This window comes from Drosophila willistoni, unplaced genomic scaffold (assembly GCF_018902025.1).
Source record: "Drosophila willistoni isolate 14030-0811.24 unplaced genomic scaffold, UCI_dwil_1.1 Seg485, whole genome shotgun sequence".
In the NCBI taxonomy this organism is placed as follows: domain Eukaryota; kingdom Metazoa; phylum Arthropoda; class Insecta; order Diptera; family Drosophilidae; genus Drosophila; species Drosophila willistoni.
In genome coordinates, this window is record NW_025814416.1 from 951,370 (window position 1) to 964,933 (window position 13,564).

Consider the following 13,564-nt stretch of genomic DNA (forward strand, 5'->3'; position numbering starts at 1 on the left):
CCCACTGAACTCAGACAGCATATAATTTGGCGCAATGCTGGCTAACTCTTCCACTGTGTGCAGATCTTTGGCAACAACCGTCAGGGCAACGACATCAGAATAAATCGGAGTTGCTAGTCTCAAAATCCCGTCGTACATGCAATTCCACAGGATTGGGCCCAACACTGAACCCTGTGGGACTCCTGAATTATTAGCTTCAGAATAATGTCCCTTCGCCTTTGATCAGGATGGCATCTGGACGCTTTAACATTACATTTAATAATTATTTAAATTTATGCAACAAACTACTAATAAATAAAATCCTTTTCAGACGCAAAAAGAGCCTTGATCGATTATTTAAATCGACCAATATTAAGTTTTATAGTCGCGAATTTTAGTAAAAACTATCTAAAATTCATATTTACTAAACATGTCCCAACTTGGATGCCTGTAGCACCAAAACTTTCTAAACGATCTAAAAATTTTTTGGATTCATACTAATACTGTAGGTGACTAAAGAAAAACAGAAGAACCTGCAATTGTATGTAAGGTACGATGGAGAGTTACAGAGATTTAACAGCAGCAAGCGGACAGATCATCACCAACAGCAGAGTTTAACAGCAGAACAACAGAGAGTACAGCAGAATAGAAGAGCACAGTAGAGAGACACAGTTGAAGTGGAAGAGTCGACAAAGCAGCAGTGTTAAAGAAAACAAGTGAACCGAAGAAGCAGAGTAAACGACGAGAATAATTCTAACTTTTCCAAACTACTTTTAAATTAATATAAACAATAAACTTAGTTGAGTAAACCCACTAAACTCACATGTGTACAAGCTTATAAACTTATATTCAGTTTGGGTCCAAAGTGTGCAACGCATAGAAGGAAGCATCTCCGACCATATATAAGTATATATATTCTGGATCAACACTACGAGACGAGCTTATGCAGCCATGTCCGTCCGGCCGTCCGTCTGAATCAACGTTAACTTCTCCTAGACCCTTCAAACTACTGAGCTGAAATTTTGCATATGGGCTTCTATATTACAAACGGCAAATTCATGAACAGTGATTTTTCTCACTTACTTCGTTGTTTTCCATGCTATTGTCATCATAATTAATATTAGTTAGTTAAATATACCTATTAATGACTATGCCAAATTCGATCAAAATCTGCATATTTCTCTTATACAATACATACCTATAAACATTGGAGTTGTTAGATGGAACGTATTTCCACTTTGAAGGCTATAGGTAAGGGAAGTGTAAAAAAAGAACTTGCAATGATATAGAAACTTTGCCCCCGAAGTTAGCCCCAGTACTCGGGTTTCTGTTTCGTTCTCAAAATTTTTTGCAGACCGTCGAGAGAAAATTATTTATTATTTTATAGTGTAATTATGTTAAATATATTTAATGTAAGGTAGTGTGTGATCTTTGTAGTTCACCTAAATTAAGTTGGCCACCACAAGGAACTACTAAATCCATTCGCCCACTAGTTTCCCGCACAACACCATTTAAGTCTGGAAGTTCTAAAGGGTCGAATGTTAGATGAGCGGAAAATCGTTTGTATACCGAGTTTTTCCCGTTTTCGGTTTTAATCTTTTTTTTTTCTTCATATTTCAGTTGTTGCTTGATGAATATTGAAGCCTTTATCATTTCTTGGATGTTGTGAAAAGTTGATTCCGATTTCTCAATCGACTTTAGAGCTCTGTAAAAAAGGAAAATATGAAATCAAATAACTATTTTTGTGAATAACTTACTGCACTCCAAAATAATAATCAACGCTAAAAGCAGTTAAGAAGTCAAACTAACTTCGGGCGACAATAGAATTAATGTAAAATTTTATTGTTCTTCCCACTGTTTCTAGTATTGTACGATCTATTTCATTTATAGTTAGTTGCTCTGTGCTCTTTTATTATTAAAGAAAAGGTTGTACGCGCCTTTCTTGTTTCTATTTGTTGTTAAGTTTCTGTACCAATTCCTTTCTGACCGCAACATAATTAAAGGGCAGAAACTGTTTTCTTTCCATTAGTACTGCAAGTTTTTTACCTTTTAAAAATGACGCTCTGACGTTTGGCGGTCAGTTCAACTTTATTTGGTTTATAAAACGATTCCCTGTTTTGTTGTTATTAATGAACATATTGTTGCGTTTGTTGCTCAGTCTCTCTCGTTTTGCGTCAAGTTTTCTCTTTTCTTTTCTCATTCTCTGTTTTCCTTTTTCTAAGTTTAATATTTTTATACCCTTGCAGAGAGTATTATAAAATTGGTCAGATGTTTGTAACGCACAGAAGGAGACGTGTCCGACCCCATAAAGAATATATATTCTTAATCAGCATGAGAAGCTGAGTCGATATAGCCATGTCCGTCTGTCCGTCTGACCGTCGGTGAGTATGCGTTTTATTCAGCCGTCTTAAGAGCTATTGGGATGAAACTTGATATTTAAGCTGTAATATCCCGGGTAAGATAAAGTATGAAAATGTTCAGGATCGGATCACTGCATCATATATTTGTAGGAGAAAACTAAGTAGTTGAAGAAATTGGAGTATTCATATGAAATTTACTAATATAATAGTTTTTTATATAAACATCAGATCCCGAAATTTTAATCAGATCGGATAAATAGAACACAAGTTATACGCAATAAAAATCGGATCTCCTCAAACCCTGCCAGCAGCGCCTCCAGCAGCCAACTACGTCATTGCTCGAATCTTTAGAGCACACGCATACAATCGCGGATTGCATGTAACAGGGGATGGGGAAGAAGAAGAAAAATAAATGTAAATGATATTTGGAAGGTTTTTGTCTGTGTATTGATGAATCGAGTTACAGAAAAAGAGTTTGGAACATGTAAAAATATTATAGCCAAGAACTGCAAGGGTATATTAACTTCGGCACAGCCGAACTTAGCTTCTTTGATATTTAAACTTATTATAATTATACCCTTGCAAAAAAGGTGTATTACAGTCCCATGCTGAAAAATTATGTTTTCTTGGCTTATAACACGTCAGTAGACATTAACAAAGCTATTTCATAATGAAACATCAAAATTTATTATAAATAAAACAAACATCACATAGAAAATTAGAAATACATGAAAATTAAATCTATGAAATCGCTATTGAAACACGTTAAATTGTTGAATTGCACTGTGAAACTGAAAATCTGTTTTTTATGAATATGTCTTTTTCGCGAATATCGATGTGAGCAATCGATTACCAACCAACATATCTACAAAAAGTTCATAATAACAACAAGAAATGTAAAGTAAAAGTAGATTTGCAGCATGAGTGTAATAATATGGCAAGGGACTGTAATATGCCCAAGCTGAATTCTTTCGGAAGCTAGGATTAAAAATTAAATGATGCAAACACGATAAAGAGATTTCTTGATAATGATAAAATGACATCATTAATGACAGTTGTTAGGGCAAGATCAAGATACAAGGTTGGCTGTTATCTTGAATATTATAAATTGCAAGGTAATGGTAAATGTTGAAAAATTTGCCCAATATACTTCAAAAACTGATTAACTTTCGACTGAAAAAAACTTACACCAACGGTACATAGGATTCAAAATATCACAGGAATAAAAAAAAATGGACTACAAGTGGTTCAGATGCACCATTACGATATACCAATACAATGAAAACCTGAAAAAATGTAGGTATTAATGATTATTATTAATAAAAACCAGCCATTAATAACAAATATTCAAAATTAACCTGAAATTGTTGTAAATATTAATGATTATCAAAATATCAAAATTATCATAAAAAATTTTTTTTTAGTTTTATAAAATTGTGTTTAAAAATCGAATGAAAACATTACAAAACGTTATATAGTCGTTTAAAACAATAAAAAAAATTCATTTGGGATGAAAAAAGAAACGGGTTTCATTCAAATTTTAGATGATAAACATGCTTGGAAATATTTGCTGATTTTGACCTTTCTTCTTGCCAGCATTCTTGGCAAACATTTTGAAGCATGAGGAAATCTTTATCATAAGCTTCTTAAATTTTTTAAATCGCTTTATCCGTTTACCCACTGTGCGTCGCGACGAGTTTATATAGCCATGTCCGTCTGTCGGTCCGATCGTCTGGTTCAGAGTTGAAATTGTATATATAAGATTGGGGCAACTCTTGATTAATAACTCAATAACTTCATTTATTTTTTGAGTTATTGTTATACAAATATTTCGTTGTTTTGTATACACTAAATGACTGTACCAAATGTTATCAAAATCGGATGACTATATCATATGGCTCTATACTTGTGTCGCGATCTTCATAGAAATTAGTATTGTCAGTTAAAATACCTATTAATGACTCTGCCAAACTTAATCACTATCGGATATGTAGCATGTTCTGAAATATCATATTAATAATATTACAAACATTATTATTATTATTATTATATACGGTTTACTTATAATGTAAAATTAAAAGTAAACTTAGCTTAGTGGCTGCTCTGCGTCTCCTGCTTTATCCCCACATGTGGGACAGGTAAATTCAGAGTCATGGCCAAATCTATTGAGGTATTGGCGAAAACAACCATGGCCGCTCAATAGTTGTGTTAGCGAGTAGTTGACCTGGCTTTTTCCGTTCCACAGGCTAATGTTCGGTATTAGCCGATGCGTCCATCGTCCTTTCCGCGATGAGTCCCAGTGCGGCTGCCAATTTGCCATGCTTTGCCTTCGAGCCTCAGTTCTGGCATCTCTTTTGTGCATTTCTGCTGCTTATGAGGACCGATTCTGTTCTATGCGCGGCTAGTATTAGACCCACTGAACTCAGACAGCATATAATTTGGCGCAATGCTGGCTAACTCTTCCACTGTGTGCAGATCTTTGGCAACAACCGTCAGGGCAACGACATCAGAATAAATCGGAGTTGCTAGTCTCAAAATCCCGTCGTACATGCAATTCCACAGGCCCAACACTGAACCCTGTGGGACTCCTGAATTATTAGCTTCAGAATAATGTCCCTTCGCCTTTGATCAGGATGGCATCTGGACGCTTTAACATTACATTTAATAATTATTTAAATTTATGCAACAAACTACTAATAAATAAAATCCTTTTCAGACGCAAAAAGAGCCTTGATCGATTATTTAAATCGACCAATATTAAGTTTTATAGTCGCGAATTTTAGTAAAAACTATCTAAAATTCATATTTACTAAACATGTCCCAACTTGGATGCCTGTAGCACCAAAACTTTCTAAGCGATCTAAAAAAATTTTGGATTCATACTAATACTGTAGGTGACTAAAGAAAAACAGAAGAACCTGCAATTGTATGTAAGGTACGATGGAGAGTTACAGAGATTTAACAGCAGCAAGCGGACAGATGATCACCAACAGCAGAGATTAACAGCAGAACAACAGAGAGTACAGCAGAATAGAAGAGCACAGTAGAGAGACACAGTTGAAGTGGAAGAGTCGACGAAGCAGCAGTGTTAAAGAAAACAAGTGAACCGAAGAAGCAGAGTAAACGACGAGAATAATTCTAACTTTTCCAAACTACTTTTAAATTAATATAAACAATAAACTTAGTTGAGTAAACCCACTAAACTCACATGTGTACAAGCTTATAAACTTATATTCAGTTTGGGTCCAAAGTGTGCAACGCATAGAAGGAAGCATCTCCGACCATATATAAGTATATATATTCTGGATCAACACTACGAGACGAGCTTATGCAGCCATGTCCGTCCGGCCGTCCGTCTGAATCAACGTTAACTTCTCCTAGACCCTTCAAACTACTGAGCTGAAATTTTGCATATGGGCTTCTATATTACAAACGGCAAATTCATGAACAGTGATTTTTCTCACTTACTTCGTTGTTTTCCATGCTATTGTCATCATAATTAATATTAGTTAGTTTAATATACCTATTAATGACTATGCCAAATTCGATCAAAATCTGCATATTTCTCTTATACAATACATACCTATAAACATTGGAGTTGTTAGATGGAACGTATTTCCACTTTGAAGGCTATAGGTAAGGATAGTGTAAAAAAAAAAACTTGCAATGATATAGAAACTTTGCCCCCGAAGTTAGCCCCGGTACTCGGGTTTCTGTTTAGTTCTCAAAATTTTTTGCAGACCGTCCGTATGTACAACCATTTATGTATAAAATTGATATCAAATAAAAAAAAGGAAAATTACTCAGCATTAAAAGAGAAAATTATTTATTATTTTATAGTGTAATTATGTTAAATATATTTAATGTAAGGTAGTGTGTGATCTTTGTAGTTCACCTAAATTAAGTTGGCCACCACAAGGAACTACTAAATCCATTCGCCCACTAGTTTCCCGCACAACACCATTTAAGTCTGGAAGTTCTAAAGGGTCGAATGTTAGATGAGCGGAAAATCGTTTGTATACCGAGTTTTTCCCGTTTTCGGTTTTAATCTTTTTTTTTTCTTCATATTTCAGTTGTTGCTTGATGAATATTGAAGCCTTTATCATTTCTTGGATGTTGTGAAAAGTTGATTCCGATTTCTCAATCGACTTTAGAGCTCTGTAAAAAAGTAAAATATGAAATCAAATAACGATTTTTGCGAATAACTTACTGCACTCCATATTCCATATCATAGAAGTGTCCTTGTAGACCATTTTGCACTTGTAGCACGTCATTTCGTTTAATGGAAATTGGTGGTAAGACTTTTCGGATATGTTCCTGTAATAAAATAAAAGAATTATTAAGATTACGCTTGACTCATGTTTTGAAACATTTCAAACCACCCTTTTTTCTTTTTGCCCATAATTTCGGTCGATATTAATATCAAATTTAAGTATGCAAAATATGATTGCAAAAGGTAGATAATTACGAAAGATAATCGAGATTTGTCATTTTTCCTTATACATATGTGAACAAAAAAGTATACGAGATATATAGACCATTAAAATTATTTTAACCTAAGGAATCTTACAAATAAACCGATATTTTTGAAAAAGCATGAGTCTTGGGGTCAACTACTAAAATTTATGTGTTTTTAGAAAACAATTGAAATTTTAAAATTGATTAAATAATATCAAAGAAGCTAACTTCGGCTATGCCGAAGTTTATATCCTTGCAGTCCTTGGTAATAATATTTTTACATTTTGAAATTTCTTTTCCTGCAACTCAATTCATCAATACACAAATTATCAAAATTATTGCTATTTTTACTACAACTTTTTTTTCTTCTTCCATCATTTCCTAAGCAAAGCACGGCAAGCATACACATACAGTTCATGTGTTGCGTCTGTGTGTGTATGCATGTGCTCTCTTGATTTGATGATGACGTAGTAGGCAGCAAGCAGCGCTGCCGGCAGCGGTTGTACCGATTTATACTGACTGTAACTTGCGTTCTATTTATCCGATTAGATTCAAATTTTGGAATCTGCAATTTTATATGCAATACTATCATAGTAGTAAATTTCATGGGGATACTCCAATTTTTATAAAAATGTTTCTTCTAGAACTATATGATATAGTGGTCCGATCCTAAAGATTTTCATACTTTATCTTACCCGGGTAATAAAAAGCCCCCAAATTTCCTCCCGATAGCTCTTAAGATGGACAGACGGACAGACGGATATGGCTATATCGACTCAGCTTCTCATGCTGATCAAGAATATATATTCTTTATGGGGTGCGAAACGTCTCCTTCTGTGCGTTACAAACATCTGACCAATTTTATAATACCCACTGCCTGCAAGGGTATAATAATATTTGTATACAGAGTTTTTCCCGTTTTCGGTTTTAATCTTTTTTTTTCTTCATATTTCAGTTCTTGCTTCATGAATATTGAAGCCTTTATCATTTCTTGGATGTTGTGAAAAGTTGATTCCGATTTCTCAATCGACTTTAGAGCTCTGTAAAAAAGGAAAATATGAAATCAAATAACTATTTTTGTGAATAACTTACTGCACTCCAAAATAATAATCAACGCTAAAAGCAGTTAAGAAGTCAAACTAACTTCGGGCGACAATAGAATTAATGTAAAATTTTATTGTTCTTCCCACTGTTTCTAGTATTGTACGATCTATTTCATTTATAGTTAGTTGCTCTGTGCTCTTTTATTATTAAAGAAAAGGTTGTACGCGCCTTTCTTGTTTCTATTTGTTGTTAAGTTTCTGTACCAATTCCTTTCTGACCGCAACATAATTAAAGGGCAGAAACTGTTTTCTTTCTATTAGTACTGCAAGTTTTTTACCTTTTAAAAATGACGCTCTGACGTTTGGCGGTCAGTTCAACTTTATTTGGTTTATAAAACGATTCCCTGTTTTGTTGTTATTAATGAACATATTGTTGCGTTTGTTGCTCAGTCTCTCTCGTTTTGCGTCAAGTTTTCTCTTTTCTTTTCTCATTCTCTGTTTTCCTTTTTCTAAGTTTAATATTTTTATACCCTTGCAGAGAGTATTATAAAATTGGTCAGATGTTTGTAACGCACAGAAGGAGACGTGTCCGACCCCATAAAGAATATATATTCTTAATCAGCATGAGAAGCTGAGTCGATATAGCCATGTCCGTCTGTCCGTCTGACCGTCGGTGAGTATGCGTTTTATTCAGCCGTCTTAAGAGCTATTGGGATGAAACTTGATATTTAAGCTGTAATATCCCGGGTAAGATAAAGTATGAAAATGTTCAGGATCGGATCACTGCATCATATAGTTGTAGGAGAAAACTAAGTAGTTGAAGAAATTGGAGTATTCATATGAAATTTACTAATATAATAGTTTTTTATATAAACATCAGATCCCGAAATTTTAATCAGATCGGATAAATAGAACACAAGTTATACGCAATAAAAATCGGATCTCCTCAAACCCTGCCAGCAGCGCCTCCAGCAGCCAACTACGTCATTGCTCGAATCTTTAGAGCACACGCATACAATCGCGGATTGCATGTAAAAGGGGATGGGGAAGAAGAAGAAAAATAAATGTAAATGATATTTGGAAGGTTTTTGTCTGTGTATTGATGAATCGAGTTACAGAAAAAGAGTTTGGAACATGTAAAAATATTATAGCCAAGAACTGCAAGGGTATATTAACTTCGGCACAGCCGAACTTAGCTTCTTTGATATTTAAACTTATTATAATTATACCCTTGCAAAAAAGGTGTATTACAGTCCCATGCTTAAAAATTATGTTTTCTTGGCTTATAACACGTCAGTAGACATTAACAAAGCTATTTCATAACCATCAAAAACAGAAACATCAAAATTTATTATAAATAAAACAAACGTCACATAGAAAATTAGAAATACATGAAAATTAAATCTATGAAATCGCTATTGAAACACGTTAAATTGTTGAATTGCACTGTGAAACTGAAAATCTGTTTTTTATGAATATGTCTTTTTCGCGAATATCGATGTGAGCAATCGATTACCAACCAACATATCTACAAAAAGTTCATAATAACAACAAGAAATGTAAAGTAAAAGTAGATTTGCAGCATGAGTGTAATAATATGGCAAGGGACTGTAATATGCCCAAGCTGAATTCTTTCGGAAGCTAGGATTAAAAATTAAATGATGGAAACACGATAAAGAGATTTCTTGATAATGATAAAATGACATCATTAATGACAGTTGTTAGGGCAAGATCAAGATACAAGGTTGGCTGTTATCTTGAATATTATAAATTGCAAGGTAATGGTAAATGTTGAAAAATTTGCCCAATATACTTCAAAAACTGATTAACTTTCGACTGAAAAAAACTTACACCAACGGTACATAGGATTCAAAATATCACAGGAATAAAATGCTATTATGAAAGGATTTGAAAAATAGCAACCATAGTTGCGAAAGGGTGAGTTTATTAGATTTATTGATGTAGGTATTAATGATTATTATTAATAAAAACCAGCAATTAATAACAAATATTCAAAATTAACCTGAAATTGATGTAAATATTAATGATTATTATTAATGAAAATCAGCCATTAACAGCAAATATCAAAATTATCATAAAAAATTTTTTTTTAGTTTTATAAAATTGTGTTTAAAAATCGAATGAAAACATTACAAAACGTTATATAGTCGTTTAAAACAATAAAAAAAATTCTTTTGGGATGAAAAAAGAAACGGGTTTCATTCAAATTTTAGATGATAAACATGCTTGGAAATATTTGCTGATTTTGACCTTTCTTCTTGCCAGCATTCTTGGCAAACATTTTGAAGCATGAGGAAATCTTTATCATAAGCTTCTTAAATTTTTTAAATCGCTTTATCCGTTTACCCACTGTGCGTCGCGACGAGTTTATATAGCCATGTCCGTCTGTCGGTCCGATCGTCTGGTTCAGAGTTGAAATTGTATATATAAGATTGGGGCAACTCTTGATTAATAACTCAATAACTTCATTTATTTTTTGAGTTATTGTTATACAAATATTTTGTTGTTTTGTATACACTAAATGACTGTACCAAATGTTATCAAAATCGGATGACTATATCATATGGCTCTATACTTGTGTCGCGATCTTCATAGAAATTAGTATTGTCAGTTAAAATACCTATTAATGACTCTGCCAAACTTAATCACTATCGGATATGTAGCATGTTCTGAAATATCATATTAATAATATTACAAACATTATTACTATTATTATTATATACGGTTTACTTATAATGTAAAATTAAAAGTAAACTTAGCTTAGTGGCTGCTCTGCGTCTCCTGCTTTATCCCCACATGTGGGACAGGTAAATTCAGAGTCATGGCCAAATCTATTGAGGTATTGGCGAAAACAACCATGGCCGCTCAATAGTTGTGTTAGCGAGTAGTTGACCTGGCTTTTTCCGTTCCACAGGCTAATGTTCGGTATTAGCCGATGCGTCCATCGTCCTTTCCGCGATGAGTCCCAGTGCGGCTGCCAATTTGCCATGCTTTGCCTTCGAGCCTCAGTTCTGGCATCTCTTTTATGCATTTCTGCTGCTTATGAGGACCGATTCTGTTCTATGCGCGGCTAGTATTAGACCCACTGAACTCAGACAGCATATAATTTGGCGCAATGCTGGCTAACTCTTCCACTGTGTGCAGATCTTTGGCAACAACCGTCAGGGCAACGACATCAGAATAAATCGGAGTTGCTAGACTCAAAATCCCGTCGTACATGCAATTCCACAGGATTGGGCCCAACACTGAACCCTGTGGGACTCCTGAATTATTAGCTTCAGAATAATGTCCCTTCGCCTTTGATCAGGATGGCATCTGGACGCTTTAACATTACATTTAATAATTATTTAAATTTATGCAACAAACTACTAATAAATAAAATCCTTTTCAGACGCAAAAAGAGCCTTGATCGATTATTTAAATCGACCAATATTAAGTTTTATAGTCGCGAATTTTAGTAAAAACTATCTAAAATTCATATTTACTAAACATGTCCCAACTTGGATGCCTGTAGCACCAAAACTTTCTAAACGATCTAAAAATTTTTTGGATTCATACTAATACTGTAGGTGACTAAAGAAAAACAGAAGAACCTGCAATTGTATGTAAGGTACGATGGAGAGTTACAGAGATTTAACAGCAGCAAGCGGACAGATGATCACCAACAGCAGAGTTTAACAGCAGAACAACAGAGAGTACAGCAGAATAGAAGAGCACAGTAGAGAGACACAGTTGAAGTGGAAGAGTCGACGAAGCAGCAGTGTTAAAGAAAACAAGTGAACCGAAGAAGCAGAGTAAACGACGAGAATAATTCTAACTTTTCCAAACTACTTTTAAATTAATATAAACAATAAACTTAGTTGAGTAAACCCACTAAACTCACATGTGTACAAGCTTATAAACTTATACACCTAGACCTCGCTTTGCGTCGTTTCGTTTTGCGTTTTTTCGAAATTGCGTCGCTGCTTTATTAGTACTAATTTTGACTGTGCGTCGTTATATTCTCGTTGTTGCGTTGTTTCGAGTGTTTAACTTTTTTTTTAAATCAGCCATTGTGGCAACGCCAATATCAACTGGAGAATTTTGATAAAAAACGATCCTCACAATGACAGAAGTTTTAACGTATCCCAGGCGGTAGCTGCAAACATCAACTGCCAAGAAATTTATTTAAATTTACAAAAAAAAGCTATTCACCAAACTCTGGGCAAATTTTTGGTGAACCAAGCCACTAAAAACTAATAAAGATAAAATAATTGAATAGGTTATTTTCAGTGTTTGCATTTGCTGCTACATAGCAGCAATTTCAATAAAAATATTGCTCTGCTCCCGCTACTGCTCTGCTAGTCGCTCTCGTAGCAACTTCGTAGTAGCTCTCATAGTAGATCTGTACTAGAGGTGGGCATGGGCCGAAATGTTACATCCAACCCAACTCAGCCCATGGGCTTAAAATTTCACCCGCACCCGAAAGCTAAAAAAAATTTGGACATTCAGAGGAAACTGTAATTCCACAAACTGGGAGCACAACAGAGATAAATCCAACATGCAAGTTAAGATGGACAAGAGGGTATAGCGGATGCATCTGCAATATTAGCAGTGGCCACGATCGCTGGGTAACATGAGTCAGCCAATGCTTATGGTTCTTGGATTTGGCGCTTACATTCACAGTTGCTTGGCGATAAGCATCAATGTGTTTCCCAAGGTGAAAGTCCAAGGATCAACTCTGGAGTGATGCCTCTGTTGTGCTCCTAGTTTGTGGAATTACAGTTTCCTCTGAATGTCCAAATTTTTTTTAGCTTTCGGGTGCGGGTGAAATTTTAAGCCCATGGGCTGAGTTGGGTTGGATGTAACATTTCGGCCCATGCCCACCTCTAGTACAGATCTACTATGAGAGCGACTACGAAGTTGCTACGAGAGCGACTACGAAATTGCTACGAGAGCAACAGAAAAGGAAATGCTCCGTAGCAGTAGCACAAAAATTTATTTGGTTTGCTCCGCTCTCATCTCGCTTTTAATGCTTGTGCTATTGCTACAACTACAAATAGCGTATCGAAAATTTTTTGCTCTTGCTATTGCTCTGTGCTCCGACGATGTATGCTACGGAGCAGAGCAGAAGAGCAATCGTTTTCCGTTTGTGCTCTCTGCTATGCTACGTAGCCCTTCGAAATCAGAGCAGTAGCGGGAGCAAAAAAAAAAACTCCGACGTAGCATAGCATTTTCAATCCCTGGTTATTTTGATTTAATAAAAGCAGTTTTTTTTTTAATGAATGAATGCAATAACATTTTTGTTTTTAAATGTTTACTTTGTTCAATTTTTCATTCTAGAAATTAGTATTTTCATAGCCCGGGAACCTATCTTTGATCTTTCCATGGTTGCCTATAGAAAATCTTAATTCACTTTGCGTAGTTTCAGTTTGCGTCGTGTATTTTTGGAACGTATTCCCAACGCAAAGCGAGGTCTAGGTGTATTCAGTTTGGGTCCAAAGTGTGCAACGCATAGAAGGAAGCATCTCCGACCATATATAAGTATATATATTCTGGATCAACACTACGAGACGAGCTTATGCAGCCATGTCCGTCCGGCCGTCCGTCTGAATCAACGTTAACTTCTCCTAGACCCTTCAAACTACTGAGCTGAAATTTTGCATATGGGCTTCTATATTACAAACGGCAAATTCATGAACAGTGATTTTTCTCACTTACTTC

At 35.0% G+C, this 13,564-nt stretch overlaps 1 protein-coding gene across 1 annotated transcript; it reads right to left on the minus strand.

Annotated features, from left to right (window-relative positions):
* Positions 1-6,158: 6,158 nt before the first annotated feature.
* On the minus strand, positions 6,159-7,389 carry LOC6637627 (BLOC-1-related complex subunit 8 homolog). Its single transcript, XM_047012971.1, has 3 exons — positions 7,384-7,389; positions 6,550-6,689; positions 6,159-6,497 (listed from the first exon to the last, which is right to left on the minus strand). The coding sequence occupies exons 1-3, from the start codon at positions 7,387-7,389 to the stop codon at positions 6,200-6,202; spliced, it is 444 nt and encodes a 147-aa protein (XP_046868927.1). The 3' UTR covers positions 6,159-6,199.
* Positions 7,390-13,564: the final 6,175 nt, after the last annotated feature.

Excerpts from the sequence above, each read along its gene's own strand:
- LOC6637627 (XM_047012971.1), bottom strand. Across the intron at positions 6,498-6,549 it reads GATATGGAATATGGAGTGCA|AGCTCTAAAGTCGATTGAGA; the intron begins GTAAGTTATTCG and ends ACTTTTTTACAG.